Genomic DNA, 27,335 nt, shown 5'->3' with positions numbered 1-27,335 from the left:
AGAAGAGGGAAGAGGAAAAGTGGGGAAAAAAAAAGGGGGGGGGGGAGGAGGAGGAGGGAAGGGGAAGGTTGTCCCAACAGCAAACTACCGCAGCAGGAGGCCACGACAAACAGGCTGTTTGCATGCCACTCAACTGCGTCGGGCAACGGCAACCATGTACTCCGTATGCATGCATGTATCAGGATGTATGTATGTATGGACGAAGTATGCGTGGTCCGTTCTTTGTATATAATCCGTACATACAATACAATACACTACTACGTAGTTACTTCGTAGGGCTCACTCTTCCTCGTCAAAAGACTGTTGCCATCCTGGCCATGCCGCACTGTCTTATTAGAGTGCCGTGCAGCCAACCTTGTCGTCCGCCCAAAGCAGAATATGAGGAAAACGGAAACTTCTCTCCTCAGGAGAGAGACATGATCGTCCCCTCCGGCAGCCAATCGTGCCGCAATTCTCTTTCCGAAGCGGTTGACGGGCTGCCGGCGTACGGGGGCGTGCTCTTCTAGGGCTCAGGTTTGACCGGGCGCACGCACTCTGTAAGTAAGTACTTGGCGCTCTAAGAAACGAACGGACGAGCTCGTCGCGGCCGCTAGGGCGGCGAACGACCATGGGCTGACTGAGCCCTTCTTTCTTTCCAAGACACGGAACGTTTCTTCTCTTTGCCCACCGTCCACCTCCCAAGCATCGCCGACGGGGAAGACACAACATACAACCATCATACAGCGATGGCTCAGGGCCAGAACTCGATCTCTATTCCCCGTATATGCCTGCGAACCAAAGCGGCAGAGCGACAAGAAATGGCTAGAGATAAGACGTCCACAAACACGTATGAGATCTGATTCCACGTGCATGTACATTCATCCATACATGAAAAAAAAAAAAAAAAAGGGCTCGAGGCACTTCGTCAGCTCCGTGGCCTCCCATCTCAACGGCCTGCTCAAACCTATACATAGCACAAGCGCCCCAACTTCCCAAGACAGTCTGTCCTTTCTCCTGTGCTGATATAGAAACAAGAAAATAAAATAAAAAAAAAACGCCTTGATCCTCGGTTGGGGGGTCATGCAAAAGGTGAAGAAAGCCGCAGCCAGCTTCGAAGATGAGATTGATGCCGGACAGAGATGGCGAAGAGATGATGAACCAAGTGTTGAAAGGAGAATAAAAAAAATTCATATCAAATCCAGGAGAGGGATGAAGGGGAACAGAATCTCAGCGGCCATTATGGGTATCAGAGCAAAGCCCAACCATCCAAATGAAAATGTTCACTCCCCTCATTCCCGGCACTACCAGCAGCAGCAGCAGCAGCAGCAGCAACAGCAACAGCAGCATCAATAATAATGATTACCATTTCATCCTTAGTTCGCCCGACTCGGGGCATTGTCGTCAGGAATCAAGAAAAAAGACGGAAGGACGCAACCGCCTTCGTCTCACGCAAAGTCATCCGCCCCGTTGTCCAGCAAGAGCTGACCGACCCGCTGGACCAGCTCCTTGGTCTCGCGAGCAATCTCAAACGCGATGGGCGGCAGCGTCTGCGTCCACATGCGCCACTCGCGGCTCTTGTTGTCGCCGCCGCCGGCCGCGAGTTCGAGCCCGCGGTTGCCGGCCTCCGTCAGGCGCTCGCGGCAGTTCGTCAGCCTCTTGACCAGCTCGGCGCCGGTGCCGGTGCCGGTGCCGCCGGGCCCGCCGCCCACCACCGACTGCGTCTCGGCCGTCGCCTGCCCGACCACGTCCGCGATGGCGTTGATCTCCCTCGTGATCCGGTCAATGTCGGCGTCATCGCGCACCAGCTGCACCAGGTTCTGGACCGTCTGCACCAGCACGGCCGTCTGGTCTTCGAGGTAGATCTTGAGGTCTTCGATCTGCCGATTGGATTGCTGGCCGTTGTTCCTGCCGCTGCTGCTGTTGAAGTTGCCATACCCACTGTTCCCGTTGGTGTTGGGGGCAATGGGCAAGGGCTTGCCCAGGCCGCCGTATCCGCCTTCGCTGCCGTCGGCAACAGAGCCGTTGCCGGCCGTCGGACCCCTGGTAAGCGACTCGCGCGGCGAGCTGACCGGGCTGTAGGCAGACGAGTCCACGCTGGAACGGCTCATCGGGCCTAGGCCCTGAAACGGTGGCGGGGCGGGCAGCGAGGTCTGTATGGACGCTACGCTCGACATCTTGCTCTGGCCGTTGCTCTGCGGAGAGAAGAAGGCGGTCGAGTCGACAGGCGTTACCGTGCCGTCGTCGTCCTCTTCCAGCTCGTCTGCCGGCGTGGTGCGGATCTTGGCCGCGCGAAGCAGCTCGACAATCGCCGCGACCAGGTGGGAGGCCGCCGCGTCGAGCAGCGAGACCGGCGAGATGCCAGCCGAGCTCGCAAAGTTCTTAGAGGCCGTGATCAGGTTGTTGGCCGTGGAGGACACCCGCGATCTCTGCTTCTGATATTGCACCGCCGCATCACCGGACTGCGCCGCCACGTCGATGTCTTTGGTGATCCTCCGGACGCTGACGACGACCGCCTTCATCGAGTCGATCACCCGCTCCGGACTATCGGCGCGGGCTCGCCGGAGGAGGTCGTCGATGGCAAGCTGGAACTTGGTGACGTGGATGTCCTTTACCAATCCCGCATCGTCTACGAACCCCTTCTCGCGGACGTACTTGGCCGCGTCCTGGTCGGCCGTGAGGCCCGCGGAGGAACCGCGCATGTCGCGCAGCTGAGTCTTGGTCCGCGCATAGCGGTTCTGCCACTCTCGCACCTCGCGCTCCAGCGACTCGATCGTCTTCTCCATCTGTGTCTGCCTCTCCCAGGCGGCATTGCTCTGCTGCGAAATCATCTTCATCTCCCGCAGGAACTCCTGCGCCTCCCGCCGCACTTGCTCCGTCACCTGCTCCTGCTCTTCCAGCGCCATCCGAAGCGCTTTGTTCTCCCGCTCCAGGTCGGCATCAGCCGCCCCGCCCGGCGCCGTGCTGCTGCTGCTGCTGCTGCTGGATTCCCGGGCCTGCTCGAGCTCGTTCCTCAACTCCCGAATCTCGCTCTCGTGCTCCGCCCTGATCCTGTCTAGCTCCCGCTGCAACGAGTCGTTCAACTCGCGGGCTTCGGCAAGCTTGTCCTCCAGATTCGCGCGGGCATCGTCCCACTCTTTCCTTTCCGAGTCCGCCGCGGCCGCTTTCGACCGTTCCCCGTCCCGCAAGTCATTCAGCTCGTCGTCTTTTTTTTTCAGCGTGTCTTCCATGCCATCGAGCTTCTCGCGCAGCTCCCTGACCTGTTGCTCGTACTCTTCAATGAGCTTTTTCTCGGACTGTACGACTTGGGGTCAGCGAAATGAGAGGACAAACAAAAACATGTCAAGGCAAGAGAAAGGCATACCTCAGACTGGTCCGCGCTGCGCTTGCTGTCCCGGTTGTCCGGCCCCTTGCGCAGCCCATAGGCGTCGGGCGTATTTGGGTCCGCACTTGTGGGGCTGATAGCATCGTCGTCCTCTTCCACCATGGTGCTCTTGTTCGGCACAATCGTGTTGCTCTGGAACTGCTTCGGCATCGGCCTCCCGTAGTCGCCGTTCGGGTGTCCGGGCGAGGGCGGGACAGGGAAGCCGCCCTGGATCGGGGTCGGCAACCCGCGCCCACTCCGCACCGAGCTGGCTTCCGAAGGGCGCCTCCGGCTCTGGCCCCTGGGGGGATATCCGTTCATCCCGTTGACCGGGGTCTGCGAGCGGCTCGGCGGTCCTCCGCGGACGGACATTGGGCTTCCCACGCGGGGAATGTCCCCGCCGGCAAAGCGCGGGAACCTCCGCTCCAGCTCGCAAAAGACGTCGGTGGCCAGGTCACGAAACCGCGGGGCGCCGAGGGAGGACAGCTTCTGGCGCGCCTGGTTGCGCTTCGGGTGGAAGTTTTCCTCGGGCAGCAGGTACTCGGGAGGCCCCGTGCCGGGGGGGGCATTGGGGGGTCTGCGGCTCGCGGCCTCGCGTCGCTTCAGCTCGTCGTAGACGTCGGTGCTGAGCTCGAGGAACTGGACGCCGGTGAGGCGCTGCAGCTTGTCGCGAGCCTTGTTTGGTGGGGGCTTCGGGTTGCCATCGCGCGACGTGGCGGAGAGGAAGCGCTTGAGCGAAATGTAGTGCTCCGAGAGCACCAGTTCCTGGTTTTCCGACTGCTGGCTCTGGGTCGTGCTCCTCCCGCTCTCACTCCTGGCGTACAGATTGGTGCCGGCGCTGGATCGTCCGACGGACGGAGGCGGCGAGGGAGCGCCGACGCTCCTCGGCCCCGGCGGCCCCGGCGGCCCCGGCGGGAAGTTGGCGTTCATCGGCTTGACTGGGCCGGCCGAGTCAGGCGGTGTGTTGAGCTGTCCGCTATTGTTCTGGGTTGAGGGCCCGTCCTTATCGACGGCGGGATATGACCATTCGCTACCTCCTACAGAGACGGGTGACAGCGGTGCATTTCGGCCATTCATGGTATTCGGTGTAGCTCGTCCAACGTTCGCTTGTTGGCCGTCTCTTGCGGGCGCACGGCTGCGTTGGCGCCAAACTGTGGAGATTGTCGACGCTTGCCGTCAAAAACGAAGAAATTAAGTTTAGACGAAGAAATGGACCGTACGCCGCACGGCGGAGAATGGTGGTCGAGAGTCTGTCACAAGCATGAAACACCTCGAGTGCTGGCCAACGAAGGGAGGGGGGGGCCACGGTCAGTGGCTAGCGTGTGCACACAAAAAAGGTGCAGCTCCTGCCAGGGCAACCAAGGTTCAAGTGGCACGGCCCCGACCACTCGGAACAGCGGAACTAAGGCAGGCTAGATATCGAAAAATCGGGTCCGATATAGAAGCGGCCTAGCCTGTTTGCGACACCGTCTTGTTCTTGCAAGTCGAATGCCTCGTTGGGCTTTGTTGGGCGCGACTCGAGAGACTGCGTAAAGAGCACGTCAAATCGTCTGGTCTCGTCCGTGAATCTCGTTCTGGGGCTCGGTGCCCGTGCTACGAAGCTTGCAAAAAAAAGGAGTGGCGGCGACTAAGGAACGACTGGAAACAGAAACACGAGTCAGGAGAGCAAGCAGAGCAGAAAGGAGAGAATCCTTCTCAAAAGAAAGCGCGGGGAGCCAAACCCGCTCTCGCCTTCTTTTAAGAAGCGTTTAATGATTTTTAGTTACAAAGTGACCGACCCCGGGACGAACTCTTTGTGCGGGTCGTGGAAATCACCGAGGAGCGGGACTGGGGGGGGGGGCTCAACAAGGGCGGAAAAAGTGACAAAAAGGCAATTAAACTGCCCCAGGCGGGCCGCCCCTGACAGCCACGGGGCAACTTGGCGGCGATTGGTTTGTGCTGCGGTGCCTGCTGGGGGCCTAATTTCCCTGTCGAGGTACCTCGTCGCGCGCGCCACTCTGTAAGGAGTAGGGAAGCAGTTACGAAGGTAGTTACTCCGTACATCCACTAACTACATTTACCTACAAGTAGGGTAAATTAACGGCAAGACCAACTGGGCCGACGAAAGCACGGCGGAAGGCGGTACTAGTGTACATAAGAGTAGACAGGGATGGGCGGAGGATCGACCCTGCAAGTCAGCATCGAGGACCTGACGCCCTCGGTCCGCTCTTTTCCCCGTGAGCACAGAGATTTGCTGGAGTAGGTTGCCGCCGAGACAGGGCGAGTCGAGCTGAATCGACCAGCCTAGACTTTCGTGCCACGACACGGTATGTATGTACCTTTACGTACACCACCAACTTCCTCGAAAGGAAACAACAGAAGGTATCTGCATTTAGATACTCCGTAGCTTCGATTGATTGGCTGGCGTGCATCGCACCTGCCAAGGTCGACGCCGTTGATTTTGCTCTTTTGGACGACCTTGACCGTAAACTTTACGACCTCTTTTTCTACTTTAAACAATCCCTTCGGGTACCCGACGGGCAGGGTCTGCGCTTGGGAGCTCCTCGCGCGGCTCGATCGCCGCGTTAGTTCTATATAGGACGCAACTGAATTGCGTTGACTTTCAGGTCCTACTCCCTGAAACAAAGCGGGACTAATTAGAAGAGTGTAATGTATGTACATACAGTGCACGCAGTATTACGTCCCAAATGCCAACCAAAGCCAGACGTTCGAACACACAGGCTCCCAGCCAGTCAAGCAGTTTTCGAAGCCGAGTCAACAACCGTCTTTGTTCCACCGCGGGTCTGGCCAGACACAGGTCTTTGCGTACTAAATATCCCGACTCGCCCGGCTTGTTCGCAGTTCTACCTCTTTCCAGTAGTTATCTGCTGCTCAAATATGGCAGCTTTTCGCTTCTACGTTAGCTTCAACGCACTAAATTATATTGCAAAGTACTAGTACTTACTACTGCGTGACCGGAGCGGGGCCGGAAGGTCTCCACGGAACGATGATGTGGAACAAAAAGCGGAAACTCGGGCACCAGGATCGCAACCCGGGGCTGCCGAGGGCTCCCACCGGGATGCCGGAAACAGCCATGATCATCATCTTACGGTTCCCCCCTTTGTGTAATCCGTACGGAGTGCGGATTTAGTGAGATGGGGCAGCACCCCGCAGTTATCATTATCTTCATGGCACGTGCATAGCAGAACTCGACGATGAAAGGATGCATGGTATCTCTCGAAACTCCCTCCCCTAACGCCGAAATCGCGCTCCCAGAATACCCGACCGCCAAACGCCTCTCGCAAAGGGAAAATGAACGTAGGCAGAACACTCAGAACCAAGACAATGTCCACGTTGACGGCAGCCCAGGCCACCTCTCTTGCCACTCGCTTAGGACCTCGGGCACCCGCTCGTCGAAGCTCGCTCGGCTGCCGGCGGCGCCAGAATCAAAGAGGGCAGCTCCTACTCTCTCGCGCTCCTCCTGAGCCACCTTATTCAGGGAGTCAGCCAGGTCGACGATGGCCCCGCCGCCGATCGAGGCGTCCTGGTGGTTGTCCTTGATGTCGATATTGATGACGTGGACGGGCCGGTTCAGGGGAGAGCCGCGCTGGAGAAGGTCGTCAACCACGGCGTCCCAGCAGCGCTCCTCGCAGGTGATGACAATGTCGGGCACGCCCGCCTCCATGCCGGCGCTCCCTTGGTCCTTCTCGTGCTTGACCCTCGGCATCCCGACCTGCCAGTCCTGCCAGCGCTCGGGGCCCCACTTGATGATGCGGTTCCGCCCGAGCATGTTGAGCAGCCCGTTCGCCCGGTACAGGCGGGGGTCCTTGGCCTCGAGCTCGCGGTAGATGCTATCGTACGAGGTCTCGTTGAACTTGTAGACGTTGGGCTGGGTGATGGTGGGCCCGGGCAGGCGCACCAGAGACCCGGTGCCGAACGAGATGACGGGGTAGTTGGCCTGAGCGAGGCGGAGGTGCCCTTCCATTGACCTGAACGACGTCAGCCCCCCGCTTGCTGCCCGCGAGATTGACCGATACGTACCGGTTCTGATTGCTGGCACAGACGGTGCAGAACCTCAGCTTGAACCCGTTCTTATTATTTTCCTGCTGCCCGCTCTCGGGCATGGCGGCAGTGCCCGCATTGCCGCTCGTTGTATCCATGACGGAAGGTGTGAGACGAACTTCGGACGGGAGCTCCTCCTCGACGCAAGAAGCTTCCTCTATTCCGCGAGGCTTGGACCCACGGTTGCTCTATGGCCAGTGTTAGCTGGGAGCTATCGAGTGACACGGATGCGCGAAAGATTGCTGAAAAACCACGACACGATCAGGATAATAAGCGTAATTAAGAACATGTCATCAACGCCTGCGGAGCAGGTCTGCAGACAGCTCCAATAAAAAGGTCATCACGAACGGGGAGAGACGGGAACGAAGGCCAGTAGTCTAGGTATCAAACCTGCTTACCTGCGGGAACAAGACACCAGAGCGGAAATGCTACGATTTCATCATGGGAAGCGATTGCACGCTACAAGCTGAGTGAGATGCAAGTGAACTGGCGGCTCTTTTCGCAGCTCCGACGTCAGAGGAAAGCTCGTTTGAAATTTGCAAGCAAACCGGAACCGGAGACCTTGGCAAAGAGAGCAAACGTGCCGCCCAATCAGAATAATGCCCGGTTTCACCGCCCGACCGGGATATCAGCCAACGATGGTGCGAGGCGAGTGTTTCAGATCAACCAAGTCACCCCTGCCTAATAACTAAGAGCCGGGGGGCTACAGCGCCTTTGATTGGGTTGGGGCCTTTCTGGGCCCCCCCTCCCTCGGTGCTTCTGTTCAAGATGTTTGGAACAATCTCATGTTGGGTGTGTTTCTGCTGCGACGAGTGCAAAAGTGAAAGCATTGCGATGGAGTAGGTTAGTTATTCGGCCGGGCTCAAATGCGAATGCCCCCCTCTGCGCACATAACTAGCAGGGCAAACTCTTTAAACATCGTTGCCGTGCGGCTACCTACGCAACACATAAGGAGGCTCTGGCTCTCCTGGGTTTAGAGCAGCCAGCGACTTCTAAAAATAATTCCGGTGTTGCCGCCCGCTTATTGGCGGCGATTGGGTGGGAAACGTTTGCCGACATACAGCGAGGAGCCCTCCCTCCCGTTCTTCACACTAGTAATCCGTACTGCGTGGAATACACTAAAGGCTGGCTTGTGCCTATCAGTGTAGCTTGGAAAGATTGATGGTTCCTAGATCGGGTGGTTCGTCAAGCCAACGGGAGTTATCCTAGACACATGAATGGTGAACTTACCCCTGCCGTCGGGAACCGCAAAGTTCCATGTCGAAAGGTCGAGGAAAGTGTCGGTCGTGGATTGGCCCCCTGTGCCTCGTTGTCTTGCGTATGGCTTGACAATGAAACCGAGTCGGCCAAGTACTCTGGTAGATGCAGACCGAACATCATACGCAGTGGGTGTAAAATGAGGGGGTACAGTATACTAGGGTTCTGAGCCCTCAAAAGTTCCTCCAGGTCGCCCGATTCGAGGAGTCGTCGATGCTCCTGCAGGCTGTCTGCGGTTGGTGAGGAGTTGGCTGCAGCAAATACAGCAGCGGTTGCTGCCGGGCGGGGTCTTGCTGTCTGCAGTTGGACTGTAGCGCGCTTAGCTGCCCTTCTTCCAGCCGCTCAACGGCTCTTGTAATGTATGGACATACACGTACGGAGTACTGCATATGTAGGTTGCTCCTGCAGCGCTTCTCCACTCCCTCACTACACTCCTTGCAGGCGCCCCTCTGACATGGAACCTACCTTAGCCCTCCAGCTTTCATTCAGCAATCTGCCTAGGTTAGGTGCCTTGGGCAGTCTTCCGCCCCCATTCTCAAACCCCCGTCCTGCGCCTGTCCTCTTAGGTTGTCCATCGTGCCAGCTCCATAATATCCATACATGTCGCCGGAATCGCTGGTCCTCGATTCTCTGCTGTCACTTAAGGGGGCCACGATTTTTTTTTTTTTTCAGGAGACGCGATCGCCGGGCCCAGTTCTAATAATACACTAACTATTCCGTGCAGTACCATCCCGGCCGCCAGGCACCGAATCCGACGCCCACCCCCAACAATTGTGGAGAGCCTCCAGTGCCCCATACACACTAATCGGCCAGTTCCTTCCCCCGACCCTGGGCTGCCTGGCACTGCCCGAGCGCAAAATCGAGCAGGCGAACGAAACAAGCCCCAAGCACCACGGTTTTTCACAACACTGGCTGACCGATTTCCAATTTCACCAACTCGGTCTTGTCGGCTCGCAACTGCGATAACCTTCAGCCTCGGCAGCGGAGGGCGCCGGCGATACAGACCAGCCCAACCCGGCCCGAGAATACAGTACTTTTACCGTGCTCAACTCACAATACCCTAACCCGGCGTCAAGTGCAACCTGACTTGCAAGTTTGACGGGCCGAGGCGCCAGACAAGGCCTCCTGTAAGACCCCCTTGCCTCAATTTCTCGGTTACCGAGTCGCAGTGGTGGCAGCAGCGTCGTTGCTGGAGTCCCCACCGACACGCCCACACACCCCCCAGACACAACAAGCACGGAGACGCACACACACACACACACACACACACACGCACACACTCACTCGCCCAGAGCGCCGCCCGAAAGCGAGCCAGGGCGATGGCGCACCTCGCACCTGAAACCCCACATTTAACATTGCACGCTAGCAATTCCATCATCCCTATCGAGATTCTTACTCGCCGTTCTCGCCCTTCCACCAAACCATGACGGCGGTCATGTCGCCCGGCTCGTCTCCTGCGACTTCGCCGCCCGCCATCTCGTCTCCGGCCTCAAACGCGGCGCATCCTGCCCTTCCACCCCTGATCACTAGCTCGCCGCCGACCCGCAGGAGCAACCTGCCGCGCCCGATGTCGCAAGCCTCCAAGAAACGCCTGTCGCAGTATTCGACGGCAAGCTCCGTCCCGTCGAGGTCGCGGCCCCCTTCCAGCATGTTCCCAATCTACCCGTCGAGCCTACCCTACACGCTTGTGCGAGACTTTGCATACCCGCCGTCGCATCCCATGCACTATGGCCCGCCGCCCGAATCCTCGCGGCCGCCGTCGGGCATGTTCTCCCTGGGGAGCGAGCAGCACGGCCTCTCCGACGTGCCGGCGTGGGACACGGGGAGGGCGAGCTGGGACGACCACTCGTGGGCGAGCGGCGGCTTTTCCAACCGGCCGGCCGACCTGCCCGCGATCCAATTCGGCGACGGCCCGCCATGGAGCGAGGACGAGGATCTCCAGAGTCCCATCGTCAGTTCGAGACACAGGAAGCACAAGAGTTCGTCGGGCGGCTCGTACGGGAGAGGCCGGGGCGGTCGCGACAGCCGCGAGGGGGGTTCCTACGAAGGCGCCAGCAACGGCGGCAGCGGGGGGTACCGAGGCGCCGAGGGCAACGGGCCCGGAGGTGACTATGTCACATACCCTGCCGACCAGGCCGGCCACGGCGGCGGCGGCGGCGGCGGCGCATATCAGCTGGCGGGCCAGCAGCCGCGCGAGTTTGGCGAGGCGGGCGACTTCGGCTCGGACGATTCCAGCACTTGCTCGTCCCCGGGCTACCACACGAACGAGTCTCGCTACTCTCGCGACTACCAGTTTACCATCACGTCACCGGACGAAGAGATGCACGGCAAGGCCGTCGCGCTGTTCGACTTTGAACGGGAGAACGAGAGCGAGCTGCCGCTGGTGGAAGGCCAGATCATCTGGGTCTCGTACCGGTACGGCCAAGGCTGGCTGGTTGCTGAGGACCCCAAGACCCAAGAGAGCGGGCTTGTGCCCGAGGAATACGTCCGCCTGCTGCGCGATATCGAGGGCGGCCTGACGAGTCTGGCCGGCAACCTGAACATAGGAGACGCGAGCCCGGCCAGCCCCGGCAACGACGCGAGCGCGGGCACGCCCACGCAGGCAGACCCCTCGGCCACGCAGCTTCCCCAGTCGTCCGCGGCGACTACGGCGAGCGGGTCATCGGCGGCGACAAGCAATACGGGGTCGACCGCCACCAACACGACCACCAACGGCTATCACCAGCCGATCGTCTCCACATTCTCGACGTCGAGCAAGGACCTCGACCCGTACCCGCAACACCTGCTGGGCACCCAGGCCGGCCAGCCCCCACCGCAGGTGATTCACTATCACGGCCAGCGCGGCGGCAGCCAGGCCAACACCCCGACGCTGACGGTCCATCAAGGGTTCGGGTCCCGCCGGGCCAGTCAGGACACGGCATCGACCTCGGCCGCAAGCGGGGCAAAGAAGGGCGAGGCATCGGCTGGCGGCCTGGAGACGCTGCCGGATGCGAAGTTGGAGACGTCAGAGTCCGGGGCGGGATTGCCCAAGAAGAGGGAGTCAAGGTGACAAAATAAAACACTGCGGGAGGAGGCAAAAATACGGGGTGGTCGCGAACATTTGGTCATTTGTAGGAGCAAGGAATAACATTCAGGAGGCATGTTCAGCGAGGCATACTTTTTTGTTTTTTATTGTAGGTTACATACCAAACGGGAACCGAGCCGGGCAGCTGCTGGATTTAAAAGCGGCGGGGGGGGGGGTTGAATTTTGGGAGGTTGGGGTTGTTTGATGAGGTTCCATGTACTGTACAATATCTGGGCCGAGCGATGGACAATCAGCGCGTCTCTTTTGGTTCCATGCGGTTTGAATGGTTTTTACGAAGACGATGGGAGGAAGACAACCTTAGCGTCGACTTGGCCGCTGCTGGTGACTCCCGTCCGCCGCTATAACGATTGCTCTTTTATACAACACGCCCTGCATCAATTTTTTTTTTTTTTTTTTTTTGGGGGGGGGGGGGGGTGGTTTGAGGCAAGGTGGCACAATCTCTTAAGTCGAAGTCGAAGTCGAAGTTAATCTCCAATTGTCCTTTTGCTTGCCACTCCATCTGTGGGATCTGCGCGGGGATGTAACCAACGGGGGGTACCTGTAAGAGGACCTCCTTCCTGCCAGCTGAGTGAGGGCTGGGTGAGGGCTGTTTCCTGTTCAGGAAATAAAATATATACTCCGTAAGGGAAGTGGCATGATAGAAGCTCGTCAAAACGTTTCACTTTACTACTGTAATAGTACTTAATTGCAAGATTAAGAGACGAGAGGGGGGGAAAGGAAGGAGGGAGACAGACCCCACCAGTTCAGCCTCAGCAGCCCACTTGAAGCCCACCTGAAGCCCACCCAAGCGAGGGAGCGGCTGCCCTGAGGGACAAGCAACCCGCTCTGGCTTTGGCTGGCGGGGAATGACGTAAACCAGGGGAGCTTTTTGCGCGTGCAATAACTAATCCGGAGACGCACCCAAAAAAGCTTCTGCCGTGCATCCCGCCGCACCCGGTTGTGTACCCATCGCACCATCGCACCATCGCACCGTCGCACTGTCACACAGTCACCCGCCACTGAATAGTTAATCCGGTTCTTAGCCGCCTGGCCCCAGGGCTGCCCCAATCGACACGAAACCACCTCATTAGACACACCACGCCCCGAGGCGCGATCCAATTGTCGGCATCATGAGTCTGTTTGTCGCCAGCCGATCTGCATTCCGGGCCGCCGCGCCCCTCAAACGGGTGAGCTCTCCGGGCGTAGAGCAATGCGTTTTCCTCTCCATTGCCGCTGACACTCGGCTTTCTCCTCCAGCAATTCCAGGTCCGCCGCTATGCTACCGAGCCTTCCTCGGCCGACCCCAACAAGAAGGGCAACAACACGCTCGTCTACGGCGCGGCCGCCGCTGCCCTTGCTGGCGTCGCCGGTTACTACTTTCTCGGTGGCTCGGGCACCCCGGCCGCCAAGAAGGCTGAGGCGAAGGTCAAGGATGCCGCGCTCGCGGCATCCGAGAAGCTCTCGTCGGGCGAGGTCAAGAAGGCGCTCACGGGCGGCGACCAGGGCTGGATCAGCCTGAAGCTCGAGGAGGTCGAGGTTGTCAACCACAACTCGAAGCGCTTCCGCTTCCGCCTGCCCGAGGACGACATGGTCTCGGGCGTGCACATCGCCAGCGCCATCCTGACCAAGTTCAAGCCGGTCGACGGCGACAAGCCCGTGATCCGCCCCTACACCCCGATCAGCGACGAGGACGCCAAGGGCTACATCGACCTGCTCGTCAAGAAGTACCCCAACGGGCCCATGAGCACCCACCTGCACGACATGGTGCCCGGTCAGCGCCTCGACGTCAAGGGCCCCATCCCCAAGTACCCCTGGGAGCCCAACAAGCACGAGCACATCGCCCTGATCGCCGGCGGCACCGGCATCACGCCCATGTGGCAGCTCTGCCGCGCCATCTTCAACAACCCGGACGACCAGACCAAGGTGACGCTCGTCTTCGGCAACATCAGCGAGGACGACATCCTGCTCAAGAACGAGCTGGCCGCCCTCGAGAACCACAACCCCCGCCGCTTCCGCGCCTTCTACGTGCTCGACAACCCCCCCGAGCACTGGACCGGCGGCAAGGGCTACATCACCAAGGACCTGCTCAAGACCGTCCTCCCCGAGCCCAAGAACGAGAACATCAAGATCTTCGTCTGCGGGCCCCCCGGCATGATGGAGTCCATCTCGGGCAACAAGAAGAGTCCCAAGGACCAGGGCGAGCTCAAGGGCATCCTGAAGGAGCTGGGATACAGCCCGGACCAGGTCTACAAGTTCTAGACTCCCCTACACTACTCGAATCATTCTATTTGATGATTGATTGGCTGGGGTGATTGATCGGAGGTGCTAGTGTGAGAGCCGTCGGCTCCTGCGTCTTCCTTTTCAGCCTGGCGTCGAGCGGCAATGTAGATTTCCCTTTTTTTTTTTTTGTTTGTTTGTTGGGGGGTAGGGGGGGGGGTTGGGTGGGGGCCGGGCTGCGTGTAACTACCCTTTTGTCATAGAGATGCTCCTGCTGGCCGCACTTGGTCCAAGACATTCAACATGGCCCACGGTCAACCTTTCCAGTTGCTTGTTTTCCCCTGCTCTGCTTGTTAGACTGCACCGGTCCGAGTGCGCCAAATCTTATCCGTGACTTGTTGCTGCAGGTAACTATGTATTACGGAAAACGCAGCAGACAATATGTATGTATGTATATACAGCGTTCGATCCAAGTCACGGCACAGCAACAGCAAGAATGAGTCAAGTGTTGTTACGTGTGTCCCAGAACCCATGTGTTATTGTGCCCATCTCAGAACAATGCCTAATAATATAAACCCCTATTCCATCCCGAAAATGAAACTCTCAAAAGTCATAACCCTCAAAAAGGTAAATGCCACAGCATAACCAGTCCCCCCCTCCTTGGCAACCCAGCAATGATGAACTCCAATCCCAAACGCCTGCCCCCCAAAAACCCGCAAATTCATGTCTCATGTCCCGGAATCACCACGTCTGTCCCGTGACAGTATATATATGTGCATGACGGAGGGACCACAGATTATGGGTATTATCCCCTCTCTCCTGAGCCACGTCCGGCTCACCCGTCCGTCCGGCGCCTCGCTATGACGCAGGAATCTCAACTCAGAATAGCTATTTCCGAATTTCCTTTTACTAACCCCACCCGACGACAGACATGCAAGGTTCTCTCATTGTAGATCCGAAGCACCGGCATTTTATGACGCGTTCCTGCCTTCATCGTTTCATATTCGGGCAGGACATTCCTTGATGTTCTAGGGAATAGGCTAGGGATAGCAAAATCAGCCAACTGTTTCGCGACAGCTGCCGGCAGAAGTGAAGGAGTATGGCGTGTGTGTGTGTGTGTGTGTGTGTCAGAGAGAAGATTAACTCGACATGTTCCAGCGTCGAGGCATGAGCACGTGAACCTCCATGAAAAGAGGAGCCGCGCCCAATCTCGGCCAGAGTTCCGGCTAAGGATGACGATACGATTGATCTCATCATGGAGAAGGTGTGCCATGGAGGGAATGCAAGGGTCAAGGACAAACACTTACACTTTGGTTCCCTAAGGAGACATGTACCGTTGGGCTGCCGCGGACAAGACGAGGGATGATTCGGTTAATCGTGAAGATGATGTTTCAAGGTTTGTGGGTTTGTGATTGAAATGTGCAGCCCTCCCCTTAGTCCTCGTACGAGATGCGACGTCGCTGAAATGTGCCGGTTTCGACTGGCTCCAGATTATCTTCGCCGTAGTCGAGCGTGGGCAGGCCTTTATCTACCACGTCCCAAGTTCGCTTGCGCAAATCGATTGGCTCTCCCCCGCTGTTGGCCTTGTTCTTTGATTTGCCGCGCTTCCGCTTCTTGGATCTCTTCGCGGTGGGGGGTGGCGTTGCCGACGAGATCTCGCCTTCTTCTGACGTATCTTGCGTTGCATCTTCGCTGGATTTCGTGTTCTGGGGCCTTTTGGAAGGGGAAGACTCTCGTGCGCGGCGCAGCGCCTCAATCTCGGAGTGTCTAAAGATGGCGATTTGCTCATCGGTAAGGGTTCGTTTGACGCCGTCGGGATAGTAGCCGAGCCCATCGTCCTCCTCCTCTTCGTAGTATTCTTCGCCATCACCATCTGCCCCATCGTAAGTGGCTGTGCTGGCAGGCTGATGTTCAGGCCGGAGGAAGTGGGCTTCGAAATGATCCCTCGAGAACTTGGAGAAATGCGCGTTGTGGAAGGCGGCCATTTCAGCCTACGATGCATAGTCAGTTCGGTGCTTGTGTATCGAGAACTCAGCGGCATTCTTACCTGGCTAATCTGGGGTACTCTGAGTGGCGCACCCGTCATTTTTGGCGCGAAGGACGTAACGACGCCGAAGATCGCGTTATGAGAATGGCCGAAGATGGATGTTGACCATGACAGGGATTCAAAGAGCTTGGTCACGTGCTCTGCGTTACCAAGCGGAGAAGCCTCAGTGCTGGGAATGTATCTTCGGAGGTTGCTGGGATGGGTTTTAATGCTTTTTTCTCTTTTCGGTTTATTTATCTTTTTTTTTTTCTTTTTGTTTCAATTCGTTTTGTGTCGCTTCGGTTGTCAGAACGACAGAAGCGCTCTCTCAGAAGCAAACTCGACCAAGAGCTGGTTGGCCGTTGCTTTGGGGCCGACCGAGGAAGTTGCGCTGACTGGTGTGGATGTGATGAAAGTGCCGTTTCGTTTTTTTTTTTTTTTTTTTTTTTTTTGGAAGACGGTAGCCCAGCGCGATGATTATCTTTGCAGATTGCCGCCAGCATCGACTGCAATAACGGAAGTAGGGGATGATGAGTGCTGTCTATGAGAGTGTCCCGCGCTGGGAGGAACAGTGGCTCGACCGGACCACAGAATGATTCTGTGATCGGGGGCCTAAGTCTGGCTCAGGAGGGCCAGGGCACTTTGAAAGGCGCGGACAACTTCCGAGACTGGTAGCCTTTAGTCAAAAGGTTTTTATCATGGGAAAGGAGTGTAGACTTACGGTGCTTCTTCTTCTGCGACAGGCTCTGCTCGGCAATCTTAACATACCGTTCCCTGGTCTGAAGCCGTTTTACTCCGCGTTCGGTGTCATGGACCGAAGCAGCAGAGGCCCAGACATTGAAGAACTGTGAGGCTCTTAGCAATGGCCCATCAATCACTTGCAGCAATGAGAGGAGCTAGGCTCGACCGACCTTGACAAGATCCTCAAACTCTTGTAGAAGCTCGCGCTCCTGACGATCGGCATCAGCGAGCGCCTCTTCATAGCGAGCCTCGAACTCTTCCCAGTCAAACGGAGCCAGGTACCCGGGCGTGCTGGGCGATCTTTCTGCGCCGTCTTTATGGCCGTCCATGCGCTCTTTGGAGAGACGAGGCTCTGGCGTCTTCAGTTGAGAGCGGCTGCCTGAAGGCTTTGGAGCCGCAGCATCGGCATCCACCATGGTGTCAGGAATCACAGGTTTTGGAGAACTGTTTCCGATCGTCTCCCCTTCTGAGACAGGAATAATGGGCGACTCGGCTGTCTTCACCGGCGATTCGTGGTCTTGCGCGGCAGATGAAGGTTGGGAGCGAGATGACGACGAACTGGCCATGAGAAGTCTCGTTGAGGTCCTTTCTCGAACTTCAGCCTTTCAAGAATTCACTTGCGGAAAGAGTTGGCGAAGAAAGCGTGTTTCGGTTCCTCTAATCTTGGAAAGAGGAGTCAATCTTCTTGCACAGCAGAATAAGGTCTTTCTCGAGTCCGAGGTAGCAATTGAGAAGAGTTTCAGAGAGCTTCAACAAGGTGAATTTCGATGAAAGGGGTTTATTATGAACCCGTTAAGCGCAGCTCGACGGCATTCTTCTTGTAGGGGAGAAACCATTCGCGAGCGGGTCACGGTGTTGCTTGGAATAAGTTCTCTTGCAATTCGCAACCTCTCGACCCCGCTTCAAGGCTGTTTCCAAGCCTGAAGAAAAGGAACACGAGTGGTTGATGCCCAAACCCAATTCCGCAACCGTTGTGTTGGCTGATTGGTGTACCTGTGATTCTGCAGCTCCGAGTTCTGGCCAGAGCTCTTTTTGGGGGGGGGGGGGGGGTGGTTGAGTTGTCAAACGGTTTGACAGAGGCGCGCTGCGAATGAGAAGCGCGGCTTGTTGGCGCGGATGATCGACCGAATTGCCGGATCCATGGGGCGGGTTGATTGGTCTCTTGTTGATGCCAAGCGGTAGTGGGGGTCTAGGTTGCAGCACGATAAAGATGACGCGCGAGAGCGATAAGGTGGTCTCGTGGATCCTCGCCTTCCCTTTGACAAGTTGATACTTTCCCAAGCAGGTGACTCGAGACCTTGGAGTCAGCCGAGTGCTTCAAGTTTCCAGCTTCCACGATTTTCTGGTTGATGCGGAGCCTTTTTTTCGCTTCGTTCCTTTGCTCAGAAGCGTTGAAAGATAGGTTTCGCCCAAAACAAGACCTGGAGTGCGCCCGCTGTTCCCTGAAGTGCAAGGCCGCCACTCGGAAACATAAGCTCGTTCTTGCCCGCTGCCTGCCTACATTCTTTCCCCTCATAACATCGAAACCTCAACCCTGGAAGGTTCAGGGTCCGCAGTCACAGAGAGAATAACCTTCTCGTTTCGCCGGATACCGAACAGAGTATATCCTGTTGAAAGCCATCATGAGTTGCAGCATTTGCCACCGCCCGCACGATGCGAAGAAGCTGCCGTTTCTTTGTGTGGTCGATGCCAGGAATGTCCTCTACGAGAGCCGCGTCGAATATGCTCAGGCGCTGATTGACAGCGAAGAGGCCGAGCGTCAGGTTGAGGCCGCCTTGTTGGGCCAGGAAGGATCGTCGACGGCCCAGAAGCCGATGTCGAGTGCCCGCGTCGATCGGCTGAGAGCTGAGGAGGCGGCCGCCCGCGACCGAACGAACCAGATCATTGCCCAGGCCGACCGGTTGAAGAGGGAGGTGGAGGCTGCGCGGAAGGAGATTGCGGCGAAGAAAGACGCAATTTCCAGGCGGAAGTCGGATCTAGCATCGGTCTCGGCTGGTATCGCGGCAAGGCGGAACAGACAGCTGGAGGAGGTGGAGCGGTCCACCCAAAGACTGAAGTACAAGTGGAATCGTGTTGCCGACGACATGGCCGATATCAGGGCATTTCTGTGTGAAGGATCCGCTCGGTTGTATGGACTTCGTCAGATCAAAAAGGGCAGCGTCAAGCGGTACGAGATTGGCGGTGTCGAGATATTCGACCTCCATGCCATGAACAGTAAGTTTTTTTTTCTCAACCTGCTGTGTAATCGTCGCTGCGGAAGGAGATTATGTGTGTCCCTTGCTTGCTTTGGTTTCTCTGTTCGGTTGACAATGCCGGCAGGTCTGTCACCCGAGATGATTTCGACATCCTTTGCGCACATTGCTCATATTTTGGTGCTGGCTGCTCGTTATCTGGGTCTTCGGTTGCCGGCAGAGATTACGCCGCCCCATGCCGACTATCCTCGGCCAACCGTCTTCTCGCTTGCGTCGTCTTACAAGCATGGAGAAGTCCCTTTTCCCGGGTCGCTAACGGCGCAGATTCCATCGGTAGTCGGTGACGGCGCCGAGAAGGAGCATGTCCCACGGCCTCGGCCGCTGTTCATTGAGAAGCCGCTTCCCACGCTGGCCAAGGAAGACCCCTCTGCATATAAGCTGTTCCTGGAGGGTGCGGCTCTGCTGGCGTACGACATCGCCTGGGCGTGCTGCTCGCAGGGCGTGTCAATTGGCGATAAGGATTCGTATGAGGATGTGTGCAATATCGGCCAGAATCTCTGGCGTCTCCTGATTGGCGACCAGCTTCACCGTCGATCTGTGCAGCCGACATTCCGTTCTTCGCTCACCCCGCCCGCCGGAAGCCCCAGAGACGACGGCCGCGGTGAGATCGCCAACCCACGGTCAACGATTGGCCGCTGGTCGCACGCAACGCTGCATAGCTATCTTGGGGGACCCGAGGGGACGGAATTCGTCCGGAGCTTTAAGATTGTACCGCCGTTAAAGCTGGCCGATCGACTGAAGCAGCGCTTGTCGAGCGAGGCTCCGATGCTGGAATGGGAGAAGATTGAGGGCGACGAGCTCGATGATGGTTTCGACGACGGGGTGTTTGTGCGAGGTCACGACGCTGGCAGATCTGCTCCGCGGCGTGGAGATCTCGATGCTGCTAGTGTTATGACGGTACGGACTGTTGGGTCAAGCGACGGGGCCGCTCCCGAGAATCGTGCCAACACTGGCAGGGGGACAAGCGGCTGGACGAGGCTAAAGAGCCGATAGATACCATACCGTAGACGAGACAACAGGGTGCAGAAATGACAAAAAAAGACTACGGTCCTCTTTCTGGCCCGCCCACCGCTACCCTATCCCAGAAAGAGTTGATGTGATGATGACAATGATGAAATGCTTGCGTGTCCTGTGTCTCCTGGATGTCTCTGCTTTTCCCCCCATGCTGCCGTTGGTCGTCGTCGCGATGTGAGGTCATGACCGGGCGGTAGTGACAAGTTCGGGCTCCGAAGCTTGGGAGTGAGTTGGTCGTGAGAAAGCTGCCTGCCTCTCTGCTTTGCTACACGGAACCCGTGCTGCTGTATTGCCTCCTCCACGGCCCTTTTTTCTCCTGGTCTCGGCTTCGGATGGTCTCTACTCCTCCTCGCTGATCTCCTCGTCTCCCCAGTCGACCACGTCCTCTGGCTCGGGCTCGGGGTCGCGGTCGATCTTGTGCGACGCCGCGCGCCTCCGCGCCTCCTCGTCGGCGGTGCGCATCGCGATGGCAGTCTCGGCCTCGGCCCTGGCCTCCTGCGCGCGCGGATCGAAGCGGGCCTCCTCGCCGGGCTCGGGCGGCCGGAAGATGGTCTCCTGGCCAAAGGACGAGGCGGCGGCGGTGGCGAACCGCGCGGCGTGCTCCAGCCGCTGCTCCTCCTGCTGCCGCAGCTCCAGCGCCGCCTGCGCCCGCGCCAGCGCCCGCGCCTCCGCCTTGGCCCTCTTGCCCTCCTCCTCCTGCCGCGCCAGGTGCTCTGCCTCGGCCCGTGCCCACTCCGGGTCCTGCCTCTCCTCCTCCGCCCAGCCCTGCTCGAGCGCGGCGAGCTCCTCCTCGATGCTCGCGTCGTTGTTGGCGCTTGACTGCTGGTGCTGGTGCTGCTGCTGCTGATCGGCCAGCTCCGCCCGCGGGTCCCCTGCAGCTCGCAGCTTTGCGAGACGTCCTTTGGCGGGGAGGATCTTGCGCGCCGGGTTGGCTGATGCACCGGCCGCCTGCTGCTGTTGCTGCTGCTGTGTTTCGGCCTCCTCCGCGGGTGCGGGCTTGGAGTCGGAGGCTTTGGCTTTGGCTTTGGCTTTGGCCTCCCGGGTGTCCATACTGAAGTTGAACTCGGACACGGGCGGGGCGAGGCCCGGGATCGTCAGTTGATCCGCCGGCTCAGGGGTCGGAGTTGGATCTGCCTGGTTGGTTGTTGAGACGGGCGTGTGATTGGCATCTGCTGCGGGGCCAGGGGTGGTTGACGGCAGGGTAAGGACGAAAGAGGGAGCCGTGTTGGTTGTCGTCGTGGTAGTTGTGGTGGTGGTCGCGGCCGTAGTGCCCGTCGCTTCGGCGCCTTGGGTCGCTGTGTTGACCTCTTCTTCAAGAGCTGAGAAGTCACCAAACAGGAAGTCGTCGAACCCGGATCCCTCGCACATGAGGAAGCTGAGCTCCTGTTCGTTCAGGTCCGTGTCCTCCTCAGTCGAGTTGCTCGCCTCTTGGTTGGGTTGTCCGGCTTGGGCTTCGAGACCGGAATCGACGCCGGCACCAGTAGCCACCACGGCCTCCTCCGCCGTAACTGCGGGCTGGGCCGGGGTTGCAGCAGCCTGGGCGATCAGGAGGGCTTGCTCCTCTTCCTGCTGCTCCTGCTCCCTTTGCCGCCTCTCGGCAAGCTGGGTCGACTTCTGGAGGGCAGCCTCGGCCATCTGGGCAATGCGGGCCAGCTCCTGCATCCACGCGGCGTTCTCGGCTTCTTGCTGCTGCTGACGGGCCTGGTCGAGTGCGACCTGCTCCATCATGGCCTGCTGCTCCTGTCGGGCCCGCTCTGCCGTCTCGGCCTGCTGCCTGTCGTGCTCCTCGATGGCGGCCTGGAGTGCCAGGGCAAGCTCCCTCTCGGCTTGCTCGTCGGCGAGTCGCTGGGCTTCGGCGGCCTCGAGTTCCGCCTGCCAGGCAGCGCGGACCTCGGCATCATCGGCACGGCGGTACTGCTCGTCGATAGCGTCGAGTCTCGCCTCCTCGGCCATCTGGTAGGTGACCATCTGCTGCTCCCACGGCTGGGGGAGGTCGATGTGCATCTGGTCGTCGAAGGGTTCCGCCTGTGCGGCAGGTTGGTGCTGCTCAACCGTCATAGCCTCATCCTTCTCCCCCTCCTCTCCCTCCTCCTTCTCCTCTTGGAACGAGGCCTCGGGCATTGGGGTGTCGGTAAGATCTGTAAAGACCTCGGCCTTCTCCGATTCCTGGGCCGGCACTATATGCACGACCGTCTTCGGTTCCTCGGCAGCGAGTGTCGTGAGCTCAAGCTCCATCACCTCTCCCAGCTCCGTCTCCGGACCCGGGATCGGCAGGGCGAGCAGTGGCTCGACCTCCATCGTCGCCTCCTCCTCCTCATGCGAGGGTTCGGCTTCCGACTTGGTCGGCACGTTAATAAAGGCGACGTCGACCATCGCCTCGTCGTCCTCCTCTTCCTCTTCAGTGGAGGAGGAGAAGGAGGAGATCTTGGGCTCCGGCTCTTCGGTCGCGATCGGTTCGTCATCGGCCTTCACCTTCCTCTCCAGAGGAGACTCGGGTTCCTCGGCGATGGGTTCATCATCGGCCTTCACCTTCCTCTCCAGAGGAGACTCGGGTTCCTCGGCGATGGGTTCATCATCGGCCTTCACCTTCCTCTCCAGAGGAGACTCGGGTTCCTCGGCGATGGGTTCATCATCGGCCTTCACCTTCCTCTCCAGAGGAGACTCGGGTTCCTCGGCGATGGGGTCAGCTTCGGCCTCGGCTACACCCTGCTCCGCCTCAGGGAGCTCCTCGGCGAGCGACCCGGAGGTGACGGTCACCGGTTGGGCGTGGCCAATGGGCTCCGCCGTCTCCGGTTCATAGGCCACCTCCCTTGCTTCGACCCTCCCCCTCCCCTCAAGAAGAGGCTCGGGATCCTCGGGGAGCGCAAAACGGACGGCCTTCATCCCCATCCCCTTCGAAGAAGGCTTGGGTTCATCATCCGGCCGGTCCGCGGGGAAATCGTCAGCCACGGTCTTCGTCCCCTTCAAAGAAGGCTCCGATTCCTGGGTTGCGACGTTGGCAGCGGCGACGGCTGCACCAGCGTCTCCCTCCCCCTCCAAGGAAGGCTCGGGATCGGCTGTGGTGGTGGTGGTGGTGGTGGTGTTGTTGGGCTCCACGCTCAACAACAACCCGTCCAGCGGTGTCTCCTCTGCAACTGCAGACTCGACGACAGCCTTCTGGGTCGCGACGGCGGTGCCGTGCCTCTCGCGGTACCGCTGGCGGGCGGCTCTGGCGCGGGCGGCGAGGTGCTGGTGGACCTCGGCTCGGGCGGCGCGCTGCTGGGCGTCCTCGCGCTCCTGGCGCTCGGACTCGGCACGCTGCTCGGCCAGCAGGCGGGTGTGCTCCTGGAGCAGCCGTGTCCCCTAGACAGCGGACTGCTCCAGTTGCTTCCGCGCCTGGTCGAGAAGAGCCCTCTTGCGGCTCTTGTTCGGGACGGGCGTGGCGGCGGCGGCGGCGGCGAAAATCTCCTCGGGGGTCGGCGAGGGAGGGGGCGGCGGAAGGAGAGCGCGGTGAAAGCGCGGGGTCTGCGGCGGCGGTGGCGGAGACGGGGGCGAGGGGAGAATGGCAGCCGGGCCGGGGGAGTCGGCTTCGGCGCGCGAGGGGAGGGCGGCGGCGGCGGCGGCGGCGGCGGCGGAGGGTTCGGCCTCTTGGGCCCGGGCCTCCGGTCGGCGGAACAAGGGCAACTGCCGGCAGAAGTTTGCGATCTGCGTCGGCCTGACAAAGCTTGTCGAGACCAAGGCAGCGCGCGCACGCTGCCGGCAGTCGCGGACCTGGTCGTTGATGGCCCGGATCTCCCGGGAGCGGACGGCGACTTGGCGCTCCAGGTCGGCGATGGCGACCTGGTTCCTCTCCATGGCGGCATCGAGCCGCGCGATGGTTTGGTCGGCCCAGTAGACGTCCAGGTCGATCCGGTGACGCAGGCGGAACCACAGACCGAGAGGCGGCAGCGGGCCCTGCTCGGGGGCCGTGATGGCGACCCGACCGGCGAACTCGGACGGCCTCAGATGCTCGTACCTGCCTCCGAGCCATTCGCGAGACTCGCTCCAGGCATCGGCGGCGTTCCGGGCAATCAGGGCGACCAGGTCGTTCAGCTGGTCGAGCCTGCTCCTCTGCGCGCTCCACTGCAGCTCCCGCGTGCGGAGGACGCGGCGCCGCTCGACCCGACGCCCCATGTCGACGCAGACAAGGTCCGCGAAGTCTCCGAGCCGAGCGAGCACCCGGCTCTCCCAGGCAGCGTACTGCCCCAGGATGGCACGGGCGAACGGACGGGCGATCGAGAGCAGGGGAGGGAGGAGGAGACGGCAGAGCACCCAGGAGAGGATGCCAGCGGCAGTGGTGGACCCGAGGGTGGTGACGAACCCCCGGGAAGCGCTGACGACCGCCTCGCGGACCAGACTGGCCCGGCGAGTGGCCGCTGCAGAGAGGCACGCCAGGAACCGACTGGTCCCGGCGGCCACCACGGGGAGACAAACCCGAGCGAAGGCGAACGAGGAAGCCAACAGCTTGGCCGAGGTGAAGACTGTACGCAGATAACAAAGTTAGCCATCCTTCTTCTCTGGGGGCCTTTTTTTTTTTTTTTTTTCGCATCGCGTAGGGTATCGACGGCGATCGATTTATGGGACGATCCGATCAGAGGTCGCGACTTACGAAACGAGATGCTGAGGACGACGCCCCAGAGAGGATAAACCTCAAAGAGGTCGCTCATCATCTCGAAAAAGTTCGCCTCGACCAGGAGGCGGAGGGCAAGCAGAAGGGTGCCGGCGTAGGCGGCGGGAGCGAGACTCGAATCCATTGTGTCTGCGGGACGAGTATCGCCTTGTTAGCTTGGCTAGAGATAGAACGCTTGTAGGCTCTTTTTTGTTTCTTCTTCTTCTTGGAATTCGAATCCTCCCGGCCGACGACTGATCGACCAAGCGACTGAGCGATTGGAACGAGCAAAAGTCGACGGCTTTTGCGATGAAAAAGAAATGGGCAGACAACAAAAACGTACCGGTTGAAAGTCGAGTAAAAACAAGAAAGGATAAAAAAGAATCCTTCTTGGGCATCGATGCCTCTTGGGCTGGCAAAGTTGCTGTGGGAAGACTGCGCCGACTTTCGATTGACTTGGGTTCGACAAAGGAAGAAAAGAGAGAGTTTGAGAGGAGAAGAGGATAGCTCGAGATGAATTTAGAGTATGAGCGTGGGCGAAGGCGAAGGCGAAAGCGCATGGCAGAAACCAAGCGTGTTTTTGATTCTTCTTGTTATTCTGTTCTGTGTTGTGAAGCCCTATTCAGCTTCGGATGAAATGGCAATAATAGTAGGGGCTGGCAACAGTAGGGGTGCGCATCTGCACGGGTGAGAAGGACCCCCTTCGTGGTTGCCAATGGCGGTGATTCACCGCGACAGCATGCCTCGCGCCGGGAGATGGGAGCCAGTCTGTGAGGTCACGCAGAGGGCGACGGAGAGAACAATCTTCGAGGGTTTTGAGACGGCCCCTGAGATGATGAGAGCATGGCTCGGCAGTTCTGTTGCAACCTGCTCACCACTCCTAAGGAGTTTCTTTGTTGTAAACAGACGCTCACATGCGATATGCTCCTTCAAAGCCTGGGCAGGGAGCAGGGACACTTTACTTAGACCAGACCTCGAGAGATCTACTTCGGATTAAAAACCTGCCGTAAGCAGCTCAAGATCTAGACTCGGCTCTCTGAGTTTGAGGATCGTGTCTGTCGTGCTAAGCAAGATCCCGGAGAATGAGGAAGTACAGGACCAGTTAGTCTCGGTCCGCAAGAAGGAGAAGGAAATAGAAAAATAGGAAGGAAAGAGAGCCACTTGTCATATTCGGTCCGTACATAGCAGAAAAATCAACCGAAGATTTGCTGTTACTATGCGACGATGTATGGGATGACAGTTTGTCCCACAATATATTCCTCCCACAGTCAACATGGTTGTACTTGATGATACGCTGCCAAGATCACTACGTAGTACAGTCTCTTAAATCTGTTGTCCTGCGAGATAAAGTTGGAGAAGAAGAAGCCTCGGTTTTGTAGGAGACTATGCAAGTCTCGTCACTGTTGTCATTGACAACTCATCACAATTCAAGGATACCGGAGACGTAGATATCCTCGGCATCGAGCAGGGAGCGAGCACACCTTGGGACCCAGAATCTCTTCGAAAACGCTTCTCACGGTACCCAATGCTTGAAAAGTGAGACTTTTTTCTTCTATCTTTTTTTTTCTTTTTCCACTTCACCAAGCTCGATACAGAACTTAGCAGTTTGCAGGTGATCCGAACGGGCATCCATCCCAACTTGTCTAGACACTGCCGAGTCAGGAGCAACGTAATATTTTTTTTGTTTCTCTTACATAAAATCAGATCAATGTGAATATTTCTCGCATATCAGGCTTTCCTTGACAAGCATAATAGGGACACCTTCAAGAATTGCGTCCTTCCACTGGGATCATGTCGGTTGTTGTAGTGCGTCACATTTCAGGGGCTGAAGTCTTGGCGTCATCCGAGCACATCTCCATCCTTGTGCCTGATGCTGCCCTATCCTGGAGTCTCCGAGGAGGATGCCGTCGTTGAACAAACTCTTAATCAATCGACAGAAAATTCTGCAGCCATGTCACCGGATTATTCTTCTGAGCCAGCGATCGCAGCACAAGTAGTGCCATGACTGAACCGCAGTGGATGCCGTTACCACGGCAACGCAGCTATCATCACTCTCGCTCGCCGGGCCATACTCATGAGAAGATTCGTGACGGAAAGATGGGGTCCAAGAAAGAAAAAGAGAAGAAAACAAAAGAATTGCATATCTCTAATTCATGATGCAATCCATTTCATTCGCCACGGGGTATCGCATCCCAGCCCATCCCATCCAGGCCGCGCCGCCGGATCCAATCGTGTTCATGCACAGACAACAACACACTGCCCAACCTGTCCAACCAGCAAAACAAAAAAACCGCTCCAAAAAAAAAAAAAAAAGATGGCGCATTCCAGGTTCAAAATTGCTGCCTTCCCTTGGCCAGCAACCTCTCATGCAGCTCTAGCACCGCCTCGTCCCACCCCGCTCCGACTCCCCTGCCGAGTCTGCTTCCGATCCTCTCCGCCAGGAACTCCGTCATCTTGCCCGCGTTGAACTGTTCCCCATACACCACCCTGACCTCGGGCGCGACGACCACCTCCACTCCGCCGTCACCGTCGCCGCTATCGCCGGGGCCTTCCGCCGCCTCCAGCCGCAACACGGCCTCGACCCGCGTCTGCAGCGGCACGAGCAGGACCGACGCCGTGACCCGCACCGACTCGCCCGCGGCCGCGACGGAGGTGGGGAACGACAGGTTCAGCCGCCGGATGTGCTCGGTCACCGCGCCGGCCTTGTCCCATGCCGACGAAACGATGCCGAGCATAACCCGTGGTGCCACGCGCTC

General features: G+C 58.5%; 8 protein-coding genes across 8 annotated transcripts; 3 read left to right on the top strand and 5 right to left on the bottom strand.

Moving 5' to 3' along the window:
• Positions 1 to 1,424: 1,424 nt before the first annotated feature.
• P884DRAFT_196640 (uncharacterized protein) lies at positions 1,425 to 4,270 on the bottom strand (the record flags this gene model as incomplete). Its single annotated transcript, XM_069437993.1, has 2 exons — positions 1,425 to 3,272; positions 3,341 to 4,270. 2 exons carry the CDS (start codon positions 4,268 to 4,270, stop codon positions 1,425 to 1,427), a joined length of 2,778 nt encoding a protein of 925 aa, XP_069298944.1.
• A 2,380-nt stretch (positions 4,271 to 6,650) lies between these two features.
• On the bottom strand, positions 6,651 to 7,479 carry P884DRAFT_196824 (RNA polymerase II subunit A; the record flags this gene model as incomplete). Its single annotated transcript, XM_069438013.1, has 2 exons — positions 6,651 to 7,308; positions 7,361 to 7,479. 2 exons carry the CDS (start codon positions 7,477 to 7,479, stop codon positions 6,651 to 6,653), a joined length of 777 nt encoding a protein of 258 aa, XP_069298943.1.
• A 2,821-nt stretch (positions 7,480 to 10,300) lies between these two features.
• P884DRAFT_258031 (uncharacterized protein) lies at positions 10,301 to 11,866 on the top strand. Its single transcript, XM_069441204.1, has one exon. The coding sequence runs from the start codon at positions 10,359 to 10,361 to the stop codon at positions 11,685 to 11,687; it is 1,329 nt and encodes a 442-aa protein (XP_069298942.1). The 5' UTR covers positions 10,301 to 10,358; the 3' UTR covers positions 11,688 to 11,866.
• Positions 11,867 to 12,832: 966 nt separating this feature from the next.
• On the top strand, positions 12,833 to 13,961 carry P884DRAFT_276635 (uncharacterized protein; the record flags this gene model as incomplete). The annotated part of the gene is made up of 2 exons (XM_069442980.1): positions 12,833 to 12,889; positions 12,960 to 13,961. The coding sequence occupies 2 exons, from the start codon at positions 12,833 to 12,835 to the stop codon at positions 13,959 to 13,961; spliced, it is 1,059 nt and encodes a 352-aa protein (XP_069298941.1).
• Positions 13,962 to 15,272: 1,311 nt separating this feature from the next.
• Positions 15,273 to 16,286, bottom strand: P884DRAFT_121595 (uncharacterized protein). The gene is made up of 2 exons (XM_069437154.1): positions 15,967 to 16,286; positions 15,273 to 15,910 (listed from the first exon to the last, which is right to left on the bottom strand). The coding sequence occupies exons 1-2, from the start codon at positions 16,003 to 16,005 to the stop codon at positions 15,353 to 15,355; spliced, it is 597 nt and encodes a 198-aa protein (XP_069298940.1). The 5' UTR covers positions 16,006 to 16,286; the 3' UTR covers positions 15,273 to 15,352.
• A 271-nt stretch (positions 16,287 to 16,557) lies between these two features.
• P884DRAFT_328782 (uncharacterized protein) lies at positions 16,558 to 17,712 on the bottom strand (the record flags this gene model as incomplete). The annotated part of the gene is made up of 3 exons (XM_069445606.1): positions 16,857 to 17,712; positions 16,667 to 16,790; positions 16,558 to 16,613 (listed from the first exon to the last, which is right to left on the bottom strand). The coding sequence occupies exons 1-3, from the start codon at positions 17,250 to 17,252 to the stop codon at positions 16,558 to 16,560; spliced, it is 576 nt and encodes a 191-aa protein (XP_069298939.1). The 5' UTR covers positions 17,253 to 17,712.
• A 333-nt stretch (positions 17,713 to 18,045) lies between these two features.
• Positions 18,046 to 20,020, top strand: P884DRAFT_284128 (UV radiation resistance protein and autophagy-related subunit 14-domain-containing protein). Its single transcript, XM_069443701.1, has 2 exons — positions 18,046 to 18,900; positions 19,006 to 20,020. Exons 1-2 carry the CDS (start codon positions 18,309 to 18,311, stop codon positions 19,929 to 19,931), a joined length of 1,518 nt encoding a protein of 505 aa, XP_069298938.1. The 5' UTR covers positions 18,046 to 18,308; the 3' UTR covers positions 19,932 to 20,020.
• A 271-nt stretch (positions 20,021 to 20,291) lies between these two features.
• On the bottom strand, positions 20,292 to 24,724 carry P884DRAFT_298703 (uncharacterized protein; the record flags this gene model as incomplete). Its single annotated transcript, XM_069444626.1, has 3 exons — positions 20,292 to 23,276; positions 23,301 to 24,451; positions 24,580 to 24,724. 3 exons carry the CDS (start codon positions 24,722 to 24,724, stop codon positions 20,292 to 20,294), a joined length of 4,281 nt encoding a protein of 1,426 aa, XP_069298937.1.
• Between the last annotated feature and the right edge of the window lie 2,611 nt (positions 24,725 to 27,335).

The sequence above is a fragment of the Thermothelomyces heterothallicus genome (assembly GCF_042370625.1).
Source record: "Thermothelomyces heterothallicus CBS 202.75 unplaced genomic scaffold P884_scaffold_7, whole genome shotgun sequence".
NCBI classification, from domain to species: Eukaryota; Fungi; Ascomycota; class Sordariomycetes; order Sordariales; family Chaetomiaceae; genus Thermothelomyces; species Thermothelomyces heterothallicus.
This window is presented reverse-complemented; position numbering and strand designations above follow the sequence as displayed.

What these genes read in the sequence shown, in the direction of transcription:
- P884DRAFT_284128 (XM_069443701.1), top strand. Translation starts at nt 18,309, where the DNA reads ATGAGTTGCAGCATTTGCCACCGCCCGCACGATGCGAAGAAGCTGCCG. An exon ending in CGACCTCCATGCCATGAACA is followed by an intron (nt 18,901 to 19,005) that starts GTAAGTTTTTTT and finishes CAATGCCGGCAG; the next exon opens with GTCTGTCACCCGAGATGATT.
- P884DRAFT_258031 (XM_069441204.1), top strand. Translation starts at nt 10,359, where the DNA reads ATGCACTATGGCCCGCCGCCCGAATCCTCGCGGCCGCCGTCGGGCATG.
- P884DRAFT_121595 (XM_069437154.1), bottom strand. Translation starts at nt 16,005, where the DNA reads ATGACGGGTGCGCCACTCAGAGTACCCCAGATTAGCCAG. An exon ending in GAGTACCCCAGATTAGCCAG is followed by an intron (nt 15,911 to 15,966) that starts GTAAGAATGCCG and finishes TATGCATCGTAG; the next exon opens with GCTGAAATGGCCGCCTTCCA.